The 26,071-nt window shown below is 45.1% G+C and overlaps 1 protein-coding gene across 13 annotated transcripts in view; it reads left to right on the top strand.

Moving 5' to 3' along the window:
* The window catches only part of PARD3 (par-3 family cell polarity regulator), a 658,792-nt gene that overhangs the window by 294,550 nt on the left and 338,171 nt on the right, over positions 1-26,071 (top strand). For 10 of the 13 annotated variants that reach the window (XM_084618465.1, XM_084618467.1, XM_084618470.1 and 7 more), the window contains exon 5: positions 24,217-24,348. The exons of the other annotated variants lie outside the window; for them this stretch is intronic. In XM_084618465.1, coding sequence (XP_084474591.1) covers positions 24,217-24,348 — 132 coding nt within the window. The remainder of the gene's footprint in view (positions 1-24,216; positions 24,349-26,071) is intronic. 13 annotated transcript variants of the gene reach the window in all.

The following is a 26,071-nucleotide window of genomic DNA, read 5'->3' as shown; positions in this document are numbered from 1 at the left end:
GGCTTAGGGCTGGGCAGGGGTTGGGGCGTGGGCTTACCTCCGGTGGCTCCCAGTCAATGGTGTAGCGGGGGGCTAAGGCAGACTTCCTGTCTTTCCGGGCACCACGGACTGCGCTGCGCCCTGGAAGCAGCAAGCAGGTCCGTCTCCTAGGCGAAGGTGCGTCAGGTGACTTTGTGTGCTGCTCTCACCCGCAGGCCCTTGCAGTTCCCATTGGCTGCGGTTCATGGCCAGTGGGAGTGCAGAGCCTGTTTTCAGGGTGGGGGCAGCATGCGGAGCCCTGTGGCCTCCTCCCCCCATCTAGAAGCCGGACCTGCTGGCTGCTTCCGGTCGCAGCATGGTGCCAGAACAGGTAGGGACTAGCCTTCCTTAGCTCTGCAGCACTGCTGGGTGGACTTTTAGTGGCCCGGTTGGTGGTGTTGACCGGAGCCATCAGGGTCTCTTTTTGACCGGGTGTTCCGGTCAAAAACTGAACACCTGGTCACCCTACCCTATGGGTGCTCCACTGTAGGTGTGTCTGTGTCCTTGCGCTCCTGATTGGAGAATTTTAGTAGCAGTCTGTTCCGCCCACACATGCATTGTTCCTTGCTTGCCAGGAGGCTAGCCAGCTGGTGCGGCCAATCCCTCCTCAGTTCCTCTGAGCCGCTCCTGCTTAGCGATGGAGCTAGAGCTGTCTGTTCACGGATTGTTAACTCCCTTTAGATTTGTCAATTTTAGCTTCTCTTGAAGCATTTTTCTTTGTTACCTTGTTTGTTTTTTGATGGCTATGCCAAAAAAATAAATAGGGTTTGCTTTTTGCCAAACTTTTGCTTTTTTTTTTTTTGCTTTTTGCCCGATGCAGGGGGACCCCCCAGGGCAGGGATATGCCCAGCTTTCCAGGCTTCATAAAGTTCCTCAGTTGCAGGGAATCTGTCCCAGTGACTGATGGACACTCACAGTGCATTCGCTGCCAGGGAGAAAAGTACAATCCACAAAAGTGTGGTTGGTGCCAGCAACTGAAACCCAGGTCCAGGTAAGACACAGTGTTAAAACTCAAACTCCTGCTCATGGAGTCAGCCCTCCAACCCCAGGAGTCCTGGCAGGAACTCTCCCTGCAACCTTCTGCTTCAAAGGAAGGTGAGCCCAGGGTGACAAGCCACTCACACAAGATCTCTAAGAAATGGTCTGTGAGCCCCCATAGCATGTCCTGATGGAGCTGAAAACTTTCTCTGGCTCTGTCAGTATCATCAGTACTGTTGGCACCATAGCTGCCTAAAACTGGGACCCAGAGCATGCATGGTACTGAACCGACAGAACATGTTGGCCTTCCCAAACACCTGTTAGGCGTGGGCAAAGTAGTACCGGTACCAAGGGGGCATGAAAGGCATAGAAGATCAACCCAGGGGAAGGCTCTGTCAGTACGGACATTGGCATCTGCACTGACCCTGGTGTACGTGACACTGACATACCGTATGGCCAAGTCCGCATCTCTGACTCCATTGTGCATTCCTCTTGGCACCAATAACCACTGCCAGAACCAACACCATCTGCACCATTGGATTGAAGGTGCATGATGGATCTTTTGGTATCCAATACACCGGATTCACCCCCTACTCAGTTCCCTGGTGTTGAGGTTCCCTGGTACTGAGTTCAGTATTTACTGGGTTCCCTGGTACTGAGTTCAGCCAGAGCACTGGACTCGCCAGTGTCTCCAGCTGTGCACTGCCTTTCTCATTGTACTACAAGAAACTTTATTGAACAACTTCCTGATTCTCACAAGGAGCAATCCAAGGCCATAGTCATTGGTGGCTAAAACATTGCTCCAGTCTGCAGTAGATGCTGCTGAGATGATGGCATGCTCGATTTCAACGGCCATTGTTATTAGATGGGCTTCTTGGCTGCATTGGTCTGGCTTCCGTAAAGAAGTTCAAAGCATGGTGAAGGACCTTCCTTTTGAAGGGACAAAGTTATTTGCTGAGAAGACAGACACATCTCTTCACATGTTGAAGGATTCTCAGGCCACTCTTCAATCCCTAGGGATCTATAAACCAGCCTACAGAAGAAAGTTCAAGCCCCGATCATTGCAATATACACACAGAAACAGGATAGATGAATTATTATTGATGCCCACCAATTGGGGTCAAGCAATCCTTGAGCTAGTGGAAAGAGTCAGTAAATGCATGTGTGGGAGTCCCATTTGTTCAGCTTCCCCCAGTGTTGCTCCTGATTACCGATGCATCCCTCATAGGATGGGGTGCACATCTCAGTGGTCTCACGGTGCAGGGCAAATGGTTGTCATCTGAGATACACCTCCACATCAACCCGGTCGAACTCAGAGCAGTCAGAAACGCTTGTGTTCACTTCCCCCCCCACTGATCAGATCCACACACAGTGGTCATGAGAGACAATGTGGCCTGCATGTATTATGGAAACCATCAGGGAGGTGCCAGATCCCGCTCCTTGTGCATGGAAGCATTGAAGTTATGGAACCTAGTGCATTTCCCACAAGGCTTTAATATCTGCAGCCTGTCTGCCAGGAATACACAACATGACAGCAGATTATCTCAGTCACATGTTCTCATTCAGCCCCGAATGGGAAGTAGGTTTGATGGTCCTAAACAATGTATTCCAGTAATGGGGGAGACAGACAGACAGATCTGTTTGCTACTTACCAGAACAAGAAATGGCCTGTGTACTGCGTTAGAGCTGGCATCTGCCAACCCTCCCTGGGGTATGCTTTCTTTCTCTCAAGGGACAAGGGTTTTCTATGCCTTTCATAGAATCATAGAATATCAGGTTTGGAAGGGACCTCAGGAGGTCATCTAGTCCAACCCCCTGCTCAAAGCAGGACCAATCCCCAATTAAATCATCCCAGCCAGGGCTTTGTCAAGCCTGACCTTAAAAACTTCTAAGGAAGGAGATTCTACCATCTCCCCAGGTAACGCATTCCAGTGTTTCACCACCCTCCTAGTGAAAAAGTTTTTCCTAATATCCAACCTAACCCCCCCCCCCACTGCAACTTGAGACCATTACTCCTTGTCCTGTCCTCTTCTACCACTGAGAATAGTCTAGAACCATCCTCTCTGCAACCACCCCTCAGGTAGTTGAAAGCAGCTATCAAATCCCCCTTCATTCTTCTCTTCTGCAGACTAAACAATCTCAGTTCCCTCAGCCTCTCCTCATAACTCATGTGTTCCAGACCCCTAATCATTTTTGTTGCCCTTCGCTGGACTCTCTCCAATTTATCCACATCCTTCTTGTAGTGTGGGGCCCAAAACTGGACACAGTACTCCAGATGAGGCCTCACCAATGTCGAATAGAGGGGAACGATCACGTCCCTCGATCTGCTCGCTATGCCCCTACTTATACGTCCCAAAATGCCATTGGCCTTCTTGGCAACAAGGGCACACTGCTGACTCATATCCAGCTTCTCTTCCATTGTCACCCGTAGGTCCTTTTCCGCAGAACTGCTGCCTAGCCATTCGGTCCCTAGTCTGTAGCGGTGCATTGGGTTCTTCCATCCTAAGTGCAGGACCCTGCACTTATCCTTCTTGAACCTCATCAGATTTCTTTTGGCCCAATCCTCCAATTTGTCTAGGTCCCTCTGTATCCTATCCCTGCCCCAGCGTATCTACCACTCCTCCCAGTTTAGTATCATCCGCAAATTTGCTGAGAGTGCAATCCACACCATCCTCCAGATCATTTAGGAAGATATTGAACAAAACCGGCCCCAGGACCGACCCTTGGGGCACTCCACTTGACACCGGCTGCCAACTAGACATGGAGCCATTGTTCACTACCCGTTGAGCCCGACAATCTAGCCAACTTTCTACCCACCTTATAGTGCATTCATGTAGCCCATACTTCTTTAACTTGCTGACAAGAATACTGTGGGAGACCATGTCAAAAGCTTTGCTAAAGTCAAGAAACAATACATCCACTGCTTTCCTTTCATCCACAGAACCAGTAATCTCATCATAGAAGGCGATTAGATTAGTCAGGCATGACCTTCCCTTGGTGAATCCATGCTGACTGTTCCTGATCACTTTCCTCTCATGTAAGTGCTTCAGGATTGATTCTTTGAGGACCTGCTCCATGATTTTTCCGGGGACTGAGGTGAGGCTGACTGGCTTGTAGTTCCCAGGATCCTCCTTCTTCCCTTTTTTAAAGATTGGCGCTACATTAGCCTTTTTCCAGTCATCCGGGACTTCCCCCGTTCGCCACAAGTTTTCAAAGATAATGGCCAATGGCTCTGCAATCACAGCCGCCAATTCCTTCAGCACTCTCGGATGCAACTCGTCCGGCCCCATGGACTTGTGCACATCCAGCTTTTCTAAATAGTCCCTAACCACCTTTTTCTCCACAGAGGGCTGGCCATCTACTCCCCATGCTGTGATGCCTAGCGCAGCAGTCTGGGAGCTGACCTTGTTAGTGAAGACAGAGGTAAAAAAAGCATTGAGTACATTAGCTTTTTCCACATCCTCTGTCACTAGGTTGCCTCCCTCATTCAGTAAGGGGCCCATACTTTCCTTGGCTTTCTTCTTGTTGCCAACATACCTGAAGAAACCCTTCTTGTTACTCTTGACGTCTCTTGCTAGCAGCAGCTCCAGGTGCGATTTGGCCCTCCTGATTTCATTCCTACATGCCTGAGCAATATTTTTATACTCTTCCCTGGTCATATGTCCAACCTTCCACTTCTTGTAAGCTTCTTTTTTATGTTTAAGATCTGCTAGGCTTTCACCATTAAGCCAAGCTGGTCGCCTGCCATATTTACTATTCTTTCGACTCATCGGGATGGTTTGTCCCTGTAACCTCAACAGGGATTCCTTGAAATACAGCCAGCTTTCCCCCATTACTTCTGCTTCTGGCAGGACCCCAGCCCGAGAAGGACCCCAGGTTCTGCCGCTCCACACCGGCCCGCCAGAGGGACCTTGGTTAATGGTTAACTGGTTGAACGATATTTTAATCATTTAAGTGGTTAACTTTTAAAATCGATAATTACATCCCTAGTTCCTTATTTCCCTTACATCAGTAAGAGGGATAGGGGAGATAGCGGCCCTGATAGTGTATTCCCCCTTCCTTTGTTCTTCCGTGAAGGGTCACTTTTTGGCAACATCTGAAGTTGACTCCTAAGGTGATTTCTGCTTTACATATAAACCAAGTTATTGAACTTCCTCCTCTTCCCTCACCTTTTCCAAGGGTATCCCTATATCGGAAATCTGTAGAGCAGCTACCTGGGCATCTGCACACACCTTTGCAGAACACTATGCCATCCTGGGAGATTTAGCTGCAGATGCCAAATTTGGTGCCACTGTGCTGTCATCCATAACAGACTCGCCTCTGAAACCCCAGCCTCTAGTAGTGGGCCCTGCTCGGGAGTAGGGTGACCAGATATCCCGATTTTTGGGTCTTTTTCTTATATAGGCTCCTATTACCCTCCTCACCTATCCCGATTTTTCACATTTGTTATCTGGTCAACCTACTCGGGAGTCACCTGCAGTGGAGCACACATCGGAACACTACTTGAAGAAAAAGTAGTAGTTATTCACCTCGTGCAGTAATGATGGTTCTTTGAGATGTGTGTTCCGATGGTGCTCCATGACCCACCCTCCTCTGCTTTGCTTCAGAGTTCTAGTAATTGTCTTGCATTGGAGAAGGAACTGAGGAAGTAATGTTTGCACATGTTGGTTAGCCTTGTGGTAGGCGAGGAGCAGCGCATGCACGGGCCGGACGGACCACGACCAAAACTCTCCAATGAGCAGCGCAGGGACGCAGACACACCTACAGTGGAGCACCCACAGGGGGACACATCTTGAAGAACCATTGTTACTGCACAAGGTGAATAACTTCTTCTCCTTCTCCTTCATGTCCATTCAACTTAGGTAAAAAGAAAAGGAGTACTTGTGGCACCTTAGAGACTAACCAATTTATTTGAGCATGAGCTTTCGTGAGCGATGAAGTGAGCTGTAGCTCACGAAAGCTCATGCTCAAATAAATTGGTTAGTCTCTAAGGTGCCACAAGTACTCCTTTTCTTTTTGCGAATACAGACTAACACGGCTGTTACTCTGAAACCTGTCATTCAACTTAGGTGTGTGTGCTTGCCACATGCACCAGTGCCGGATGTTTTTCCCTCAGCAGTATCCATAGGGGACCGGCTCCGGCGCCCCAGGAGTGGTGTGCACATGCTGCGGTATATAGGGCGCCACCAGTTCCCCCCACCCTCAGTTCCTTGCTGCCAGTGACAGTGCTGGAACTGTTGCTTCTTCAGTTAGTGCTGTAGCTGCTCATTCGTATGAACTAGTTATCGTCTGTATTGGACTGTATATAGTTTTCTATTCGTGTTTATAAATCCCTTAGCTTTAGTTAGAGACTTTGTAGGTCCCGAATGAGACTTTGCCTCAGGAAGGGGCACGCCCCGATCCCCAGGCTTGAAGGCCTGTGATCGCTGCAGGAGGCCCGTGCCCGTTAGTGAGTCACATAACAGTTGTCTGCGTTGCTTGGGGAAAGGACATATTAGTGAGAAGTGCAAAATTTGCAAGCCCTTCAAGCCAAGAACTGAGAAGGAGCATGATACTCATTTAAGAGTGCTCCTTATGGAGTCGGCCTTCACCCCGGCACCGGAACAGCGCTCTGACTCGGCACCAAGTATCGTGACCTCTGTGCGCAGCGCCCCGGTGGGTGGGACCATCCACTAGCCGGCACCGGTCCCTATCCGTGGCTCCGACTAAGAAGGCGGGACGAGGCAGGTCTCCAACCTCCCACAACGGAATGGATAAGTCTGGGAGTGAGCAAGGTCCCACACTGGGAAACTCTTCACCCACGTCAGTATCTCAGGCCCAAGCTTCGGGGGAGCGATGTAGCCCAACCCAGTCCTTGCCAGCTACCCCGGATAGTGGCAGAGGCCTCCATAAGTGCCGCATGCTGTCCATGCTGGAAGCCTTGCAGGCCGGTCACGGGGTAAACTCGCGTTCGGACCTCTTCGGTCTCCACTCACCATCCTGCCAGCGCTCGCCCTCCTGTAGCCACTACGCATCTGACCGCAATAGGCAGACAAAGCACAGCTGTATTCGGTCCTTGGACACAGGCAGAGAGGCTTGAGGCGCAGCTCACTGGCCACCGGGTGCAGACCTTTGGAGGCATGTGCCCCCCAACAGGAGTACTAGTCCCAGCACTCAAGGAACCTGTCAAGGGATTGATGGTACCATTCCTTGGACCATCACTGATTCCCTAGGAGGGCGTCACCATGTGCGGGCACTTCCTGGCAGCGGTCCCGCTCAGACTCCTGATCCTGCTCATCAGGTGCGAGATGTGGATTGACAGCTCCAAGCCATTGTGGATCCGTCGAGCGCCGCCGGTCCCTAAGACTCTGCTCCAGATCGGACTCCAGGCGGAGTGACTGGCACCGGTCAGGACAGAGCCACTGTTCTGCTCTGTCCTAGTCACCTGGAAGCGAACGCTCAAGATCCAGCCCTGGTTCGGAGCAAGGTTCCTTGATGGCAGGACAAGTTCTGATATTGGTGGTACCGGCTACATTGTTGGCACCGAAACTGGACCCGTGGCCTCAGGCACAGTGGCCAGCGCTGTGGTACTCATGGAACCCATGGGGGTTAAGCCAGCCCTCCCAGACTGCCTCTTTCTCCTGCCCTCCTCCAGCACACAAAACCTTGGCTGCAAGAACCCTGCAAGTCCAAGAGGGAGCAGAGGATCAAGCCTCTAGGCCACCAGTAGTTGTGGAGGACCTTACGGCACTGGCATCTTCCTCATCATTGCCAGACGAGGCTGTAACAGGGCTCCCTCCCCCAGTTCCTCCTAACGATGCTAAAGCGCACCAGGAACTACTGAAGAGGGTCACTGCCAACCTGGGTCTTCAGGTGGAGGAGCTGGAGGAGCCCTCAGACTCTCTTCGATAACCTCTGCTCCATGGCACCAGCTAGGGTGGCTCCGTCCCTTCATGATGGGGTCTCTAAGATCACTAATGCCCTGTGGCAAACTCTCTCCTCCCTGCCACCCATCTCCAAGAGGGCTGAGCGCAAGTACTTTGTGCCATCCAAAGGCCACGAGTACCTATACACCCAACCTGCTCCCAACTCCCTACAGGTAGAATCGGTTAACCACTGGGCATGACAAGGTCAACCTGGGGCTACCCCTAAGAACAAAGATTCCAAGAGACTATACTTGTTTGGGCATAAGGTTTATTGGTCCTCTAGCCTCTAGTTGAGGGTGTCCAACCATCAGGCCCTCTGGGGATGCTATGATTTTAATATGTGGCAAGCCATGTCCAAGTTCAAGGGCTCCCTTCCTGAGGCTTCTAGGAGGATTTCTGGGCTATTATGGAGGAGGCCACAACTATGGCCAGTGTGATACTCCAGGATGCAGCGGACACTGCTTCCTAGCAAAGCTGAAGTTTTGCATGATCTCCCTGGCCTCCATCATCCCCTCCCTGGATCTGGTGGACTGGTATGCCGCCCTTGATCTGAAAGATGCGTACTTTCACATTGCCATTTTCGAGGGACACAGACGCATCCTCCAGTTTATAGTAAGTCCCAAGCACTGTCAGATTGCGGTCCTCCTGTTTGGCCTAGTGACAGCACCGCAGGAATTTACCAAGTGCATGTCGGTGGTGGCTGCCTTCCTCAGACATCGGGGTGTCCAGATCTACCCGTAGCTTGACGACTGGCTAGTCAAGGGCAGAGCCAGGTCCAAAGGATGTCACGATGCTGTTACCCACCTTCTGTCGCCTGGGTCTGTTGGTGAACGACAAAAAATCCACATTAGTTCTGGTATAGAAGATAGAGTTCATTGGAGCAGTGCTCAAGTCGAGGCTGCGCCAGGGTGTTCTTGTTACTGGAGAGATTCAGGTCACTGACGGACCTCATCGCAGAAGTCTCCGCGTTTCTCCTGAACCATGGTCAGGGTTTGCCTTTGCCTACTAGGTCACATGGTCGCATGTACGTATGTGGTGCTCCAGGCCAGGCTCCGGATGCAACCCCTGCAGCAATAGCTGGTGTAGGTCTACTCCCAGTCCAGGGAGCACTAGGAGAAGGTCATCACCATCCCCACAATGGCACTTACCTCGCTGCAATGGTGGACTGACCTCAGGAAAGTCCTGGAAGGAGTTCCCTTCGTCAGCACTCCTCACTCAGTCAAGTTGGTTTCAGACGCCTCGGACCTTGGCTGGGGGGTGCACCTCTGGACCCTCCAGACCCAAGGTATGTGGTCCCCAGAGGAATTGACACTACACATAAATGTCAAAGAGCTCAGGGCAGTACGCAGAGCATGCGCGGTCTTCCTACCTCACCTGTCAGGCAGAGTGGTCAGAGTCCTCATGGACAACAAAGCCTCGATGTTCTATGTCAACAGGCAAGGCGGAGCAGGATCCTTGGCCCTTTGCCAAGAGGCACTCCATCTCTGGGACTTCTGCATTGACCATGGAATCCATCTAGAAGCATGTCACCTTCCGGGTGCCAGGAATATGCCAACAGATCACCTATGCAGGGACTTCTCCTCTCACTACAAGTGTGTGCTCCACCCAGAGGTAGCCGGCATGATCTTCTGGAGGTGGGAAACTCTCCAAGTGGATTTGTTCACCACCAGGCAGAACAGGAGGTGCCACAGATTTTGCTCCAGATGGGGTCTGGACAAGGGCTCCCTCTCCGACACCTTCATCCTGCCATGGGTAGGAAGCCTGATGTATGCATTCCCTCCAATTCCACTCATCAGCAAGGTCCTTGCGAAAATCAAGAGGGACAAGACACAGGTTATTATGATCACCCTGGCGTGGCCTCGCAAGCACTGGTTCGGGACGCTATCAAGCTTGTCAGCTATCCCTCCCTGGCCCCTGCCTAACTGACGGGACTTGCTGTCACAGGATCATAGCTGACTCTTGCACCGCAACCTCACGTTCTTCCACCTCACGGCGTGGATGTTGTGTGGCTGAACCTGGATGAACGGGCCTGTTCGGAAGGGGTCCATAAGGTCCTTCTCGAGAGTAGAAAGCCCTCAACTAGGCAGACCTACTTGGCAAAGTGGACGAGGTTCTACCACTGACCAACCAAACGGGACATCTCCCCTTCACATTCTTTGGTGCAGTTGATCTTGGACTACCTGCTTCATTTAAGGAACCAGGGCCTGGCTCACTCCTCTGTCAGGGTGCATCTTGCAGCCATTTCAGCCTTTCATCTGCCAATCCAGGGGCGACAGTGTTCTTGCAGGACAGGACGGTCAGGTTCCTTAGAAGCCTTGAGAGAGACTTTCCTCAAGTCTGATCCCCAGCCCCTCAATGGGATCTCAACTTGGCTCTGTCCAGACTCACAGGCCTGCCCTTTGAGCCTTTGGCCTCATGCTCCCTATCTCATCTATCATGGAAGGTAGCTTTCCTACTGGCAGTTACATCGGCAAGGTGAGTCTCTGAGCTGCGAGCCCTGACCTCAGAACCACCGTACACGGTCTTCTATAAGGACAAGGTCCAGCTCCGGCCCCATCTGGCCTTCCTTCCCAAGGTGGTGTCCACGTTCCACATGAACCAGAACATCTTCCTTCCGGTCTTCTGCCCTAAGTCCCATGAGACTAGTGAAGAGAAGTCCCTTCACGCTTTGTATGTAAGAAGGGCTCTGGCTTTCTACCAAGATCAGCCAAAACCTTTCCAGAAGTCGACTCAGATTTTCATCTCTACAGCTAATAGGATGAAGGGCCTCCCAGTGTTCACACAGAGGATTTCTAACTGAATCACCTCTTGCATTCGGACCTGCTACAATTTGGCGGTTGTCTCTCCGCCACCGATCGTCAGAGCCCACTGGACCAGGCATCTTCAGTGGCCTTCCTGGCACACTTCCGGATCCAGGACATCTGTCGAACCACAACATGGTTCTCAGTGCGCATGTTCATGGCCCACTACGTCATCACTCAGTAGGCCAGGGATGATGCTTGTTTCGGCAGAGCTGTGTTGCAATCTTCACGTCCGTGAACTCCTACCCACCTCCGAGGGGTACTGTTTGGGAGTCACCTAAGTTGAATGGACATGAGCAATCATTTAAAGAAGAAAAGACAGTTACCTTTTCCATACCTGGTGTTCTTCAAGATGTGTTGCTCATGTCCATTACACAACGTGCACTCCTTCCCCGCTGTTGGAGTTACCAGCAAGAAGGAACTAAGGGTGGGGGAAAACGGCGGCACACTATGTATTGCAGCATGTGTGTGCCACACAGGGGGAGCCAGAGCCGGTCCCCCTACCGGTACTGCTGAGGGAAAAACTTCTGGCACTGGTGCATGTGGCGAGCACACACACCTACATTGAATGGACATGAGCAACACATCTTGAAGAATACCAGTTGCAGAAAAGGTAACTGTCTTTTCTTGATGGGGCTGGCCAGCATAACAGAATTTGCCAAAAGGAGCAAGCCAAAGAAATGAGCTCAGGGATGGTAACTTTCTGTTTTGGGAAACAGTGAAAGATCTAGCCCTTGTTGACACCCTCCTTTGTATGTGTATAGCAAATGCTTAAATTTTCTATTCAAGTTTCCTTTTCTGTTTTTTCAAATGGAACATTTCCATATGTGAGAAGTGCTGCTTGGTATGAAAGTTAAATAAAAAGCCTTAAGTGACATAGCAGTCAGTGGTAGGACACCCAGGTTCAAAGCCATGTCTATTGACTCAGTCCTGTGCTTAATCTGCGAGACCACAGCACTACAGTTTGAGCCATGTAACCTCTTTAAGTCTCAATTTTTCCATCTGTAAAATAGATTTTTACTATAAAGGAGTTAAAAATAATGTATTGGACTGAAGATATTAATAGCCATAGATAGGTAGGGCAGATATTAGCCCCATTTTACGTCTAGGGTAACTGAATTGCAATGTGTGAGTGGATTGTCTAGGAGGCACTGTAGCTAGAATGATTAGGCCGCAGACTGGGAGTTTGTGACCTGAATACTAATCCTGATTCTTGGACCTCTGAGCCTCACATTCCCACCTGTAAAATGGAGGTAACGTTTAGAAGCTGAATAAAGTTTGTATTGTGCTATAGAAGTACAAAAGGCCAGTCAGTGGCTCGGGTGGTAATAGAGTTCAGGTCGTTGTCAGCCTTAGCTGTGTGTTTAAACCATTAGACTACACATAGAACCCCCTTCCTTCAAAATGTAAACTGGATTTTTGAGCAAAAGTGACCGTTAAAATGTTCAAATTATGAAGAATATTGTTTGTGTGAAATTTCTTTGGAAATATTTTAAATTTTGGAAAATTGCTCCAATTTGAAAGAAGCTTGGTACACTTGAGAACAGGATAATTTCAACAAACAAAACTGTTTTTGTGATACGGTCATCCAGTTTTATTAAGCTTTTTTTTTTCTTAAAGACCGTGGGCTTTTGTCATTTGAGATGCGGAGAAAGAACATGTCTACAAATGCTAAATTAATAAAGCTGCTGAAATAAGTTATTGTTGATTTGCTGGAAAATGAAATACATATGGACCTACAGTAGCTGGTTAAAAATTTAAAGAATCAAATATATATATTCTTTCTTTGCTTTGTGATGGGGCACTTTGCTGTCACCTTGTCAGGTGGTGGTGAAATAGCTTAGATCAAATGTACCCAAACAGAACTTAAAATCATAAGGTAAACTTGTGTGGTTTTTCTCACATGCACTGTGTAAGATTCATGAGTTTTCTGTCAAAGCTGCTGCTGCAGTTTTAGAGCAATAAAAATTAAAATCCCAATCTCCGTGGGTGACCTCAGCATTCCTGCTTTCAAAACAAAACTAAGTACATATTTCTCACCTGTTTTTAACTTCTTGCTGTGGTGAGGGCCTGTAAAACCCTTTATGAAATCGCTGCAGCAAGTTGGGAATGAGAGACGTGAAATGAAAAATCCCTGCCTAGTGCTCAGATAGATAATGGATGGTGCTATACATTTACTCCTCAGCCATCCTGTTTGCTGAGTGCTGTGCACACAGACAGACAATGTTCTGCTGAGATGAAGTCAAAAGCCAACCAAGACCAGAAGTGTCAACCCCGCCCCCCCCGCTTCAATAAAATGTTTGCTTTTAAGGTTTTTATTATTTTCCCCCCTTTACCTAATCTCATCTGGGGGGAATCTCCCTTCATATTTGTTAAAGAGAATCCATCCACTCATCCCTCCATCCCCAAGAAGTTAGAGGAACATTAATAGTCAGATGTGGGGAAAAAGGATGAAGATGATGTGGATAAGGTACTGGACTCATTGGCTGAAATCTGCATTTAGTTCCCATACTTCCCCTGTGAGGTTGGGCAAGTCACATAATCCCTCTCTACCTCAGTTCCCAATCAGTAAACTGGGGATAATAATCATGAGCCTACGATGAGTGTATTTTCGAAGAATGTATTTGTGTCTTCTCCTTCATGGTTTAGGAAAGGCTGATGCTAAGGTACATGAAAAGTGGTCTTTCTTTTTTCTGTACACATTTGTAGATAAGGTAAGATGAATGTGTCTCCTCAACATTGAGTTTCTCTCTGTTTTGAGGGCCATGCTATAGACCTGTTCCCGTACAAAAATCAGAGTTCTGTTCTGTGTTTTGTAAAGTTTGGCCGAACATCTACCTGAAAGAGCCATCAGTCAGCTGAGCTGGTGAAATTAATGAGAGGTTGGCTGAGTGCACAAACACTACAGAGACCATGTCTCCTCAAGCTTGGCACACGTTTCACATGTTGGCTTTCCTGCTTCTGCACAAGTCTTTGAACAGCCTCCTTCTCAACATATCTACTGAGCTTGCAGAGAAAATATGGAAAGTGTGTGGTTTGGTTGAAGAGACAGAATAATGGTTACCCCTTTTCTCTCTCATCGTCCCATGAACAACTTCTTAATGCCTATCAACCACGGTTTTTTACACCCCGCTCCCCACCGATAGTGTCCCAGTTTTTCCACTTTGAAAATGTGGCCATCCTCAAATGAGTCTGTGTGCCACCTGCCCTACTCTTCAAACAGTAGCACTAATTTTGATGGGTCTGTCCCACAATCTTCAAGTTAGACCTCTACAGCACCGCAGTCTGGAATCCTGTTGGCACCCATAAAGTTTCCTCCTGTGATTTCCTATAATTTGTTATTCCCATTCTATTTATTTGTTGTTCCTCTTTCTACCCAAAAAGATGATTCATCAATACACCTAAATAAATAAATGCCAGCAGTCCACCACTCATGAGCAACTGTACGAAAAAGAAATTAATCTGGAAGAGGGAAAAATGGTAAGGAAATAGACGGTTTTATGCTTGGAAGAAAAGAGGGATTTAAAATAAAAATAAAATGCACTTTGTAATATATAGGCTGAGTCCAACAGCCACAAACCTCTGGATAAATATAGGTACAAAATCAAATTCCTGGTGAAAACTGTAGAGTTGTGCACAACTATTTTTTCCTTAATCTGTTTGGTGAAAACCTGTTTTTTTTTTTGTATGCATAGCTACGTACTTTTAGAAACTGTTTACAGAGGGCTTGCAGGAAGGATGAGCAATGGCCATCTCATGGTGTCAGAGTGAGCCATGCAATGGGGGGAAGTGTTGAAAATATAAAAGCCTCGGATCTGATCCTGCAACTCCGCCTCACATAAGTATTCCCACTGAAGTTCTTCTGGAACTGTCATGTGAGAGAAGAATGCAGGACTGAACCCCAAAATATCTTAAATTTGCTTATTTTGACATTATCCTACTCAGTTTAAAAGAAGTTAGAGGCTTTGGATCATTTCAGAGAAAGGGACTGCATGGATGTAGAAAATGAAAACAAACTTGTAAGGAGTTTTGTGGCTAAATGAATACGAAACTGCTTAGTGATGGAGTACATAGGTACTGCTTTTTAAATGTGTGCATCAGATGCAGATCCATTGCTTATGAAAGGTTGCTTAAATATTTGATGCATCTCTTTGGGAGAGAACAGTTTTAACTTGCTTTTTGATTTATGAAATATGCAGGCAGGAATAAGCCCCAACTTCTGAATTGTAATTGCAGTACATCAATCACCATATGCTCTTTTGTTTGTTTTGCACTATCTTTACTGAGATTTTACTGTGAAATTAATGAGTAAAGAGAGAATTGGGAAAGAGAATTTCTTCACAGCTCTGAGAGTCTGAGAAATACAATCTGTAGCATGCTTGATAATTTTTGGTTTTGCATGTGCACATGCAAAGATCATGACATTTTTGATATTCCTTTGTAAACAAGAGAGATCAGCATAAGTTTGATTGACAGCCTAACAGATTTCAGTTTACTCTGAATTTAATCCATATCCTTCAACACTGAATATCTACATATAACACCAGCTGCACAGCAAAACCATTCATTCATTGCATCTGTCCTAAATAATTGGGGTGGGTGTGGGTATCAGGCCTTGCTTGTCACTCAGAGGTATCGTGGAATATACAAAATTGGAATTGCACAACTTGGGAAATTCATGACCATAAGGCGATTGAAGTTAAATATAGGAATGATTTTTAAATGTGGCTGTCTTCTCATTGCATTAGTAACTAATGATCTGCTCTTTATGCATAATAGATTAGTCCCATTCATGGAAATGTAGAGGCAGTCATTTTCTAAAGACTTCAGTAACCAAAATGAGTAGTGAGTGGGTCATCCGTCTCGTCTCGTCTCTTTCATAGGGAATGCAAAAGACCTGTCCCAAGATAGCCTTTATCAATAACTGGAAATTACCCATGTTTTAGGTTAGCAGCTTCACATGCTCTGGGAGAAGACACTAGGCTATGAAAATTCTTTAACACGGTTTCCTTCTAAAACAAAGATCAGCACAAATATTGTGTGATTAGAACTGCTGCCTTGGTAAGCATGTCTTATGGCCATCATCTGTCTGGTCTTTTTTACCTTCCAAGGTCATGTTCTAAAATAATCTTAAACTAGACAGACTGTTAAACTGCATCGTACAATAATACAATAAACTGAACCTACCCAGAGGGGAAGGGAGACCGCTAAGCAATGGTGTCTGTCTCGTTTGATATACACAGATTCTTGTAACAAGTCACTCACTCACTGACTGACCCAATTAATTTCCATATTTCCACTGAACTAAAATCTTGAAATTTGGCGCACTAACTCAGAGAAAACTGCTGACTAAAGAAAACATCTCAAATTTGACTTCTCTGTCAGAGATCACCCAAAAGGTCATCCATTGCTTAATGGTCTCACTACGCCACTAGATACCTATCAGGGAGTATCCATTTATTTAAAAAAAAAAAAAATTCCCCGTGGAGTAGCCTTGTTTTGTACAGTGGCTTTGTTCTGGAGATGTGAAGGTCGCTTCAGATCAACAGTTGTTCTCATACCTGCTCATGAATGGTTGATGTCAAGTAAAAATGGAATGAAGATATTGTACCAAACCTCAAACATTGTGAAAACTAATAAATAGGTTATACTAATATCGTAAGAACATACTACTGCTTGTCCTTGGGAAAGATGAGGTTGCATTCCGTATACAGAAATGTTATTGTTAACATGATTTAGAATCATACAAGACCAAACATGTCTCAGTACAACACCTACTCCTGGGGGAATTCTGTGCCAAAAAATGAAAAAAATCTGCGTGCAATATTTTAAAATTCAGCATATTTTATTTGTCAAAGAAATACAATATGATCACTCTAGTTTCAATTATTTTGGTAATTTATTTCAAAATACCAGTCAGCAAGTATGTCAGTAACAATACAGGTTCTGGAATTTTTTTTTTTTTTTGACAAATAAATTCCATACTAGGCATATTGATACAGAACTTTGAGTAATTCATTTAAACTGCAATAAGAAACTTATTTCCAGCATTCCTCAGAAGCAGTGCACAGGCTTAGTGGATTCAGGGACAACAGAAGAACTGAGGGAGAGGGAAGAAGCCTGGGAGAGAAGCAGTAGGGCTGTTGGATTTGGGTGGGAGAAGTATGGAATAGGTTGGGGGGGTGGAGAGGGGATTGTTAGGGGGTTGGGGAGCCTCCCCCAAGCACACGCTAGCTGATCCCTGCTGTGGAGCCAGAAGGTTCAGGGCATGAACAGGCTGGAAATCGCTTCCCCCGCCCACTTTAGAGCTTAGCTGAGGTGGGAGAGGCTTCCCCATGTCAGTGCTGTGTGGGGCTTTGGTACATGCAGGGCTCAGCTACTCCTGACCAGTGCCCCAGGCTGGAGGGTTTGGGGCTTTCCTATGGCACCGGCCCAGCCAGAGGCAGTGGAGGAAGAAAGGAGCCAGCCGGCCAGGCTGTTTGTGAGCTGAGTGCTCTGACTAGAGGCTGGTTTTCGGCACAGTGTTGGCACCCCACCGGGAGGGCTGGGGAATATGGAGGAGTAGTGGGGTTGGGGGTTGAAGAAGGGGCAAAGCAGATAGAGGACAGCGAGAGGGGGAGCATGTAAAGAGTCGCTGGGTGGGCAGCAGAGGTGATATGCATTCAGCCTGCATTCACCAGCCATGTCAGCTCACAGTGCGGAGCGGGAAATGGGACCCGGGGGGGGGGGGGGGAGAGGCAGGGACCTGCTTGCAGATAGCTGGCACACGGTGGGGTCTGCACTGATGGTTCATGGGGGGAGCGGCTGGCCGCGCGCGGGGCTTCTTCACCTGCCCCTAGTCTTGCACACCCACCTCCATTGTCGGCCACTGGACCCCCCCCTCACTTCTGGTGCGTTGGGTGGCTGGCTAGCAGGGATCCGGCCAGCAGGTCCCACCAGTGTAACACCAACAGACCCTGGTCGTCATGATCGAACCTGGGGCCTCTGAAGCTTAGTGCGTAAGTGTCTACTGCATGAGCTAAAAGCCATATGGCTCTTAGCTAAGGCTGTAGAGCAAACTCATTAATCTCTCTCTTTCTGTAAGTGGTCTCAGTGCCACTACATGGGACACACCCAGGAGGTGTGTGGGTTACCCCAGTACTGACTGGGGGGTGGGAGAGACAGAAAATTTGGGACACCTGCAGGAGGGCTTAAATACGGGACTGTTCCTTTAAAAATGGGATGTCTGGTCACCCTACCGTGCATCCCCCTTCCTATTCAGCCCCATGTTCAGTGCTGTTACCCCACTAGCTCCTGAGCCCATGCTTCAGTCTGTCCCCTCCACTAACTCTTCTGAGCCTCAGTCTGTGACCCTGTGTACCCTGCTCTGTCCGTGCCATGCCTCCTCACCTCACACAGCCTCTTCTGCCCCACTGGCTGCCGACTGGCTGCCATCTCTTTTGGCACCACAGCAGTTCCTGGTGCGTGAAAGGTGTAACTGCAGCCCCTTTCCAGCAGAATCTATATTCTGCAGAAGAAAAATCGGGGAGGGGGGCATAAATTCTGCGCATGTGCAGAATTTCCCTAGGAGTAAACATAAAACGGCCCAGGAGTTACTATGCTCTCTCTTAGATGGCCTAGTGTAATGTGGAATTAATGTAATTTTTATAATCATCTAGCTGTTACACCAGTGGTTCCCACACTTGTTCCGTCGCTCGTGCAGGGAAAGCCCCTGGCGGGCCGGGCCGGGCCGGTTTGTTTATGTGCCACGTCTGCAGGTTCGGCCGATCGCGGCTCTCAGTGGCCGCGGTTCGCTGCTCCAGGCCAATGGGAGCTGCTGGAAGCGGCGGCCAGTATGTCTCTCGGCCCACGCCGCTTCCAGCAGCTCCCATTGGCCTGGAGCAGCGAACCGTGGCCACTGAGAGCCGCGATCGGCCGAACCTGTGGACGCGGCAGGTAAACGAACCGGCCCGGCCCACCAGGGGCTTTCCCTGCGCTAGCAACGGAACAAGTTTGGGAACCTCTGCATTAAACGTATTCGTGGAAACCTTTCTGTTTAAAATCTGGTAAGTAAGATTGGTGGCCTCAGATGACCTTCACTTGACCAAATAGGAGGCCTCATGCTCAACATGAGCACTTCATAGAATAAATGTGTTTTTTAAACCATTTTTACCTCTAATGTGGTTTGAGGACACTTGAATTATTCATAGCTGAAAATTGATGACTTCTGATGGAAAGATCAAATCTGGGATGTTTCTGTATTCCAGTGGTTCATAATGAATGGGTGTAACAAATTACAAGATTCCAGATCAGTGGTATAATGGCATTTGTTAGTGGCCAGTCACAAACATATATAAATTATAGATTATTATTCTATTAACCCATTTATTTTATATCTATATATCTATGTCTATCTATATAATTGTTATTTAAGTTGTTATATAAGAGAGTGAAGACAACGTAAAGAAATGTTCACATGGGACTAGAAGTTTATACATTTTCTGTATATTGTCCATGGATAAATTCAACAGTATGGGGCTGATTCTGCTGCTCTTATGTTGAGTTAGGGATGTAAAATGTTAACCAATTAACCGGTCAGCATTAGTCTTACCGGTTGACCTGCCTTAACCGTTAATCCCCGGGCCAGCTGGCTGACTCCAGTGGCCCTGCACCGCCCAGCTGGAGCGGCCCCAGCCGCACCAGCCGACCAGCCCTTTAACCAGTTAACTGTTTAAATGATTAAAAAATATTTCATTGAAATGATTAACTTTTTAAATGGTATTTATATCCCTATGTTGAGTAGTGTCATACTCTGCAAGTAATCCCATTGAAATCAATGAATCTGTTTGGGGAGTTAGGTGGTACTCAATGCACTTGTGGGTGGCAGACTCTATTTTTATCTATGATAAAATTAAATGTACAGTAGTTAGTATTTTAAAATGCATAATGCTCATAGTAGCGGGAAGATGATACGATTTGAGCAGAAGACTGGGAATCGATATCTGGGCTCCAGTCTTCAGTTATGTTACACTCTATGATCTTGGGCAAATAAATTAATACCTCTGTGCCTAGCTTTCCCATTGTCACAGGGGCATTGTGAAGCACAGTTCTTGAATGTGTATGATGCACTTTAAGATTCACTCATGGCAAAGGGAGTATAAAATTGCAGAACATAATTTTGTAACTAGATATATGTGTGTGGTTTTTCGTGGATTGTGCTCAGATTACACCATATCATCAGTGAATAGCATGCCAGCTTCCTGTTACCTCATCTTCACCTATGCCACAGATCACATTTTGCTGCTGTTACTTGGAATTCAAATTATGGTGTTTTGTGCCAGCAATCTAGTTGGCAAAAGTATAAGTTTTCCCAGTTTGAATTCAGTATTTCCTCCTCTCAACGCGTTCCACCCTTGTATCCCTGATCTAAAATGGCAGACATAATTTTCTTTTTATAAACTGTCAGTTTTACAGATGGATGCCTGTAGTGCTGCAGATGAGCAATATGAAGTACATTTTTCAAAGTTCCACTTTGAGTATCTGTGTACGCTTTATTGCAGTATTGCTTAGCTCCAAATGAGAAGCATTGCTCTTCTTTAAATTCAAAGCTCCTGCATGTGCAACAAGCCATATGATGTTGCTGTAACTATTTTCTGAGCAACCAGGGTAGAGGAATAAAAGTCACCGTTCCAGAAATGTCCAACAATGCAGTAACAAGAGTGCATAACAGAAGTTTAAGCAAAATAAGTCATTGACTGAAACAAAGTCCCTTGCAGGAGGGTCAGTAGATGAGAGTGGATGGCTTGTTGCAGAAATGGTTATGGTGGGAACATCAGTAAGTGTGTGCAACTTGGGGACAAGGAATCTTTAGAGAGAATTTCATCTGAGATTATTTTGATCCATTTCATTGTTGTTATATTCCTATCCCACAGTAACAGTAAAAATTGAAAGCATGCTCCTGTCATATCAATTTTACATCAGACATATGGGAAGCAAGAAACACTTGGCAGTTCATATTTTGAGAGTGACCCAGTAGCAACTGAAGTAACAGGCATGGAAATTTCATATTGCAGGGTTCAGGATTTCTGTTGTTGGGATAGGGTGACTTAGTAAGTTGAACAATTTTACAACTATAGGTTTAAACCACCAACTGGTTGATGCACTGACAGCTAGTAATTAAAGCATTGCTATACAGAGGTCATGCTAATGCATCATCTTATCAACAATTTCTAGAGCGTCTCTCTAATGACAAGCTCATTGTCAGTTGTAAATAGTCTGAAATTGAAAATACAGCAAAATCACTGTACAGTTTTTTTTCCAGCTCAGAAAAAATTCAGCAGGGAATCCATAGTAAAGTAAACCCCTTAAGTTGCTGGCATATGCATTTTAATTTGAAATGCAGTAAAATGCTACTGTTAAGTGTTGCTGTAATGCTGTGACCTAACAACTCTAGCATTATACTGATCAGTTCCCATTACAAATATTATAGAACCGTACATGTCGGCAGTCCCTTAAAGCTGTTTGGGGAAATTCTTCTTAAAAATTAGAACATTTAATTATAAGCGATGATCCATGTCAGTAGCAGTCTCGTGAGGACTCTTAGCTGCAGCTCCAGAAGAAATGAGTTTTCTGTGTGACCCTGGTGGCTACCTTGTTAAAAATCTTGTTTTTATGTGATATTGCAGTTAAAGTGACATGCACCATTTTTACATGTCTAAGGAAACTGGCGTGCTAATGCTTTTTTGTTTTGTTTTAAAATGAATGGGTGATAATTTTTAAAAAGGTTCCCTGATTATGTGTTTGCATATTTTATCTTAGTTTAGAACAATTATTTTAATTTATTTTTTCAGTGGCTCCGAATGTGCAAACTGCATCTACCGTAGTTCTGCTCTTCTCCCTAATATTTCCTGCTATTTCTTTAGCTCTGATAGTGGGAGTAGTGGTGGAAATATTGCTGTAGATAGGACACCCGTTGGCCACCAGCAGCATAAGTACTCTTCTATAACCTTGCTCAGAGCAGGACTACGTCAGACTTTAGTAAAAATGCCAATGGCCAGCCTTGTCTACACTAGTGTTCACTGTTGCAACCACCAATGAAGAACAGCCAGTGGTAGCAATGGATAGTGGGATATTTTAGAAAAAATGTCTATGGTTTGTCTATACTAAGTTGTTTTCTTAAAATGTTCCATTGTTGGTATCACATTCTCAGCTCTATTGGTAATTGCAGCCATGTGGACTAGGTACACCAGAGTTCCATTTTTTAGCATTCTATTTTTGCTTCCACCAGTGCAGCTAAATGCTGGTATCAGCTGTGGGACTGTGTTGGGAAAAATAACCTTGTATAGAGGAACTTAACTTCTTGTGGGAGAAGCAGCTTACTTTCAAATGGTCCGGAGTATTAGTGTTTGATGCTTACTTTTAGCAGAAAAGGATGAACACACATACCCCATATGTACATATGCCTATGTCTCTCATAGAATATCAGGGTTGGAAGGGACCTCAGGAGGTCATCTAGTCCAACCCCCTGCTCAAAACAGGACCAAACCCCAACTAAATCATCTCAGCCATGGCTTTGTCAAGCTGGGCCTTAAAAACCTCTAAGGAAGGAGATTCCACCACCTCCCTAGGTAACCCATTCCACTTGGTAACCCATTCCAGTGCTTCACCACCCTCCCAGTGAAAAAGTTTTTCCTAATATCCAACCTAAACGTCCCCCACTGCAACTTGAGACCATTACTCCTTGTTCTGTCATCTGGTACCACGGAAAACAGTCTAAATCCATCCTCTTTGGACCCCTTTTCAGGTAGTTGAAAACAGCTATCAAATCCCCACCCCATTCTTCTCTTCTGCAGACTAAATAATCCCAGTTCCCTCAGTCTCTCCTCATAAGTCATGTGCTCCAGCCCCCTAATCATTTTTGTTGCTTTCCGCTGGACTCTTTCCAATTTTTCCACATCCTTCTTGTAGAGTGGGGCCCAAAACTGGACACAGTACTCCAGATGAGGCCTCACCAGTGCTGAATAGAGGGGAATGATCACACCTTTTTCTACAAGGCAAACATTAATGCCCAAATTTTGACAGAACACTCAGCTATTTGCTAGTGCAGTGTCAAAACACAAATATCTTGGCGCATACTCCATGCAAACCCACAGATGTTAGGTTATATCTGGTGCTGTCACATAGCGTTCCTGATTTAGTGGATTGAGACATTACTATGAAAATTTAATTGTAAGCAAAAGCGATGGTCTTGAATAACATCTAGTTAAATTCAGAGTCTAGGCTTTGGTGCTCAGCTGAAGTTGGAATACAGGCCATGATAGTGCTGTTGGGTTTTTTTTCTTTTGTTCTCACAAAGAGCTTTTACTTTTTGTACATGATTAATGGAGACTAAATGGGGAAGGAGTTTTGTGTAGAATAGATAAAACTCTTGTTTAAAAGGCTGTGTTGAAAACCGTGTAAATATAGATCAATCATAATAGAATTATATATGAAGAATAAAAACAAAATGCGTCGCTTACATAAGAGGCAGGGATGTCTGTTTATTCAGACTAGCTGAAGGTCTGTTATATGACAAGGACTAATCAATGACACATGGGCCAATTGTGGTTTTTCTTCATGTCAAATCATATTTCTTTTATTTCCTCATCCAGATTGTGATTTTGTTGTACTTTTCCACCACCTAAAATGATTACAGTTGATTTTCTTGGCTCACAGTAATTGCACTGACCATTTCACTGAAAGAGGGAAATAAAATGAGAAAATCCACAGAAAGAATTCCATTCATTACACACTCCTTGCTGCCTTCTATAGCACTGCTAAATAAACTTGTCTTCAGCAGAGTTCTACAAGTAAACTAACAGACTTTCTGATTTAAAAAAGAGAGAGAGAATCCTAACCATCTATTTTTGCCAGCATAGTCCTCAATATGCCACTTTGAAAAACCTGAGTCATTTTTTTGCCACTTTTGACTGATCTATGCCTGGGTAAATTAGTGTAGTAGAAAATTTTATTTGAATTCAGACAGGAATTTTGTTACAAGGATATCTGGGTCTGGTTCAATTCATGCTTTAATTTCTTGATGCTTAAGTTAATTTTCTGACTGAGTCCATTTTTAGTAAACAACTTGTCAATCACGAGGCATTAACACTCCAATGCAATATATTTAAGAAAAAAGTTGTTTTATACCAGAAATCTTGCCTGGAAAACTTCATTATATATCCCATTTATGTATTGAAGTTTTCATTTTGTAGCATTTCATATTATGCCCTACAATATGTCCTTTACAATTTTCTTTCCCTGTAAGTGTGTGTGTGTGTTGGCACAGGAGGTATGTTATAATGCTTAACTTGCCTAGGGTAGCACCCTATTGCTTGTGGTTGGCCCAAGTAGTACATCTTTCCAGTGTAATTGTCCAAATTCACTTTCTCCTTTTTCAGTGTTTCTTTCATATTATCTTAAAAACCAGCTGCATTGTCAATGTGCAAGGACTGGTTGTGTTTTTTTATAAGACACTTTCTTTGTTTCTTTTGAAATAGAAAGATGAAAACTACAGAAGCTTACCTCGGGATACTAGTAACTGGTCTAACCAGTTTCAGAGAGACAATGCTCGCTCATCGTTAAGTGCCAGTCATCCCATGGTGGACAAGTGGCTGGAGAGGCAAGAACAGGTAATATATATTAATATATATATTACTTTAATAATTTAACCTTTATGTTAGTCCACAAGTATTACAAAGAAACAAATTCCTAATTGATAATGGTTCTGGAAGCATGGGTATTCGCATCAGATATGTAGAGTGTAAATATGTATTGGGATTCCTCTGCTTCCAAAAACTTCATTAGGACTAAAAGTAGAAATCAGGAAATATCACCCATTTTTGAGCAATCACTCATTTATACAGTACGTGGAGTGTGTTCTGATGAGCACTGCTATTCTTTGCTACTCTTCTTCACAGCTGGTATCAGCAGGCTTGTTTTATTTAGAGATTGTTGTTTTGAAGTAAATTTTATTGCTGAAAAGCCAGTAAAGTTACTCACAAAGCTGTTTAACTAAATAAGGATCTATTTTTGCATATCTTTTTTTAAATGCTCTTTATTCTTCTGAACCAGTGACATGTCATTCGATTCTGGCTTTAAAGTCATAACGGTTATTTGCCTTTATTGCCACTATATTGAAATTACCAGTTTTAAATTTTTCTTTTCACACAATAAATAATTATGCCCAATGTTTTCCTCCTTTATTAAGAATCTCATGGTTATGAATATTGAAAGACTTAAAATGAAGATCAAGTTTGCTTGATATCACCGTTGCTTGATCAGTTTGATGTTCAGTAAATATCCATATTGCAAACTTGTTATTTGGAACCATTTGCTGATTGAATTATGTGTTGTAGATTTGGTGCCATAGATTGTAAGCAATCTCCTGTTGCAGTGTTTTTTGTTTGATTTTTGAGGCATGCCTTCCTGAGTCATTAGAATCTCATTGACGTACTTAAATAAGCTGTTGTCTCAGCAAAAGGAGTTGGATTAGAAATCTTAAAATTAACCGTCCTAGAAAATGTCAGTGACGAGCATATTTAAACATCTATTTTCCAATAAATGTTGTATTTTGTGAAGTTTTGCTCACAGTCCAGTAACTAGACCCACTTTACCCAACTTTGTGGTAAATAAATAATGCTATGAAAGCCTGCTTAAACAACTGTAGTCAACTGATTTAATTTCTGTAGCTGCAAAATTTTTATTTCTTGTGATCAATTTTTTTTAAAATGAGAGAGATGATCCATTCATTACATTCTGGATGTTAATAAGTCACATGTACCTGGAAGAGCGGGATCCTTTGGTGATTTCATATCAGCAGGATAAGTAATTAGACTGAAAACTGTTTAACAGGGCATGAACAGCGGAAGGAAACCCATAATGAGAATGGAATGAAGCACAGCACTGGGGAGGGAGGGAAAGAGCCTTACACATGAAAGAGTGGATGCAGGTGGAAATCCTGTTTACTTCTTTTCTCAAACTTAACATCCTTTTGAATGTCCCTCTGAGCCCTTTATGTTTCATTGTATAAACATAATGCTTTTTCATTTAATAAATTAAATTTGGAATGCTTGGTAATAAGCAAACTGGAACTTACTGAATATAAGCACATGTTGCACAGTGAATAATAACTAAGCAACAAGTCCCCTCTGTTTGTGAAGCAGTGTTCAAGAAGTTTCAAGTAGATAATGGGGTTGCAAGTAGATAATGGGGTTGTCCAAGGGACTCTTCTGTCCTGTCCCGCTCGTAGTATGGAATCATAAGAGAATCTTTTGGATTTTAAAATGCTCTGAATTTTTTAGTTCAGAACATAAGGTGAGTAAATAGTATCCCACAGCACTCTGAATTGGCTCT

Source organism: Lepidochelys olivacea (genome assembly GCF_965140295.1).
Source record: "Lepidochelys olivacea isolate rLepOli2 genome assembly, chromosome: 2".
NCBI lineage: Eukaryota > Metazoa > Chordata > Testudines > Cheloniidae > Lepidochelys > Lepidochelys olivacea.
This window is presented reverse-complemented; position numbering and strand designations above follow the sequence as displayed.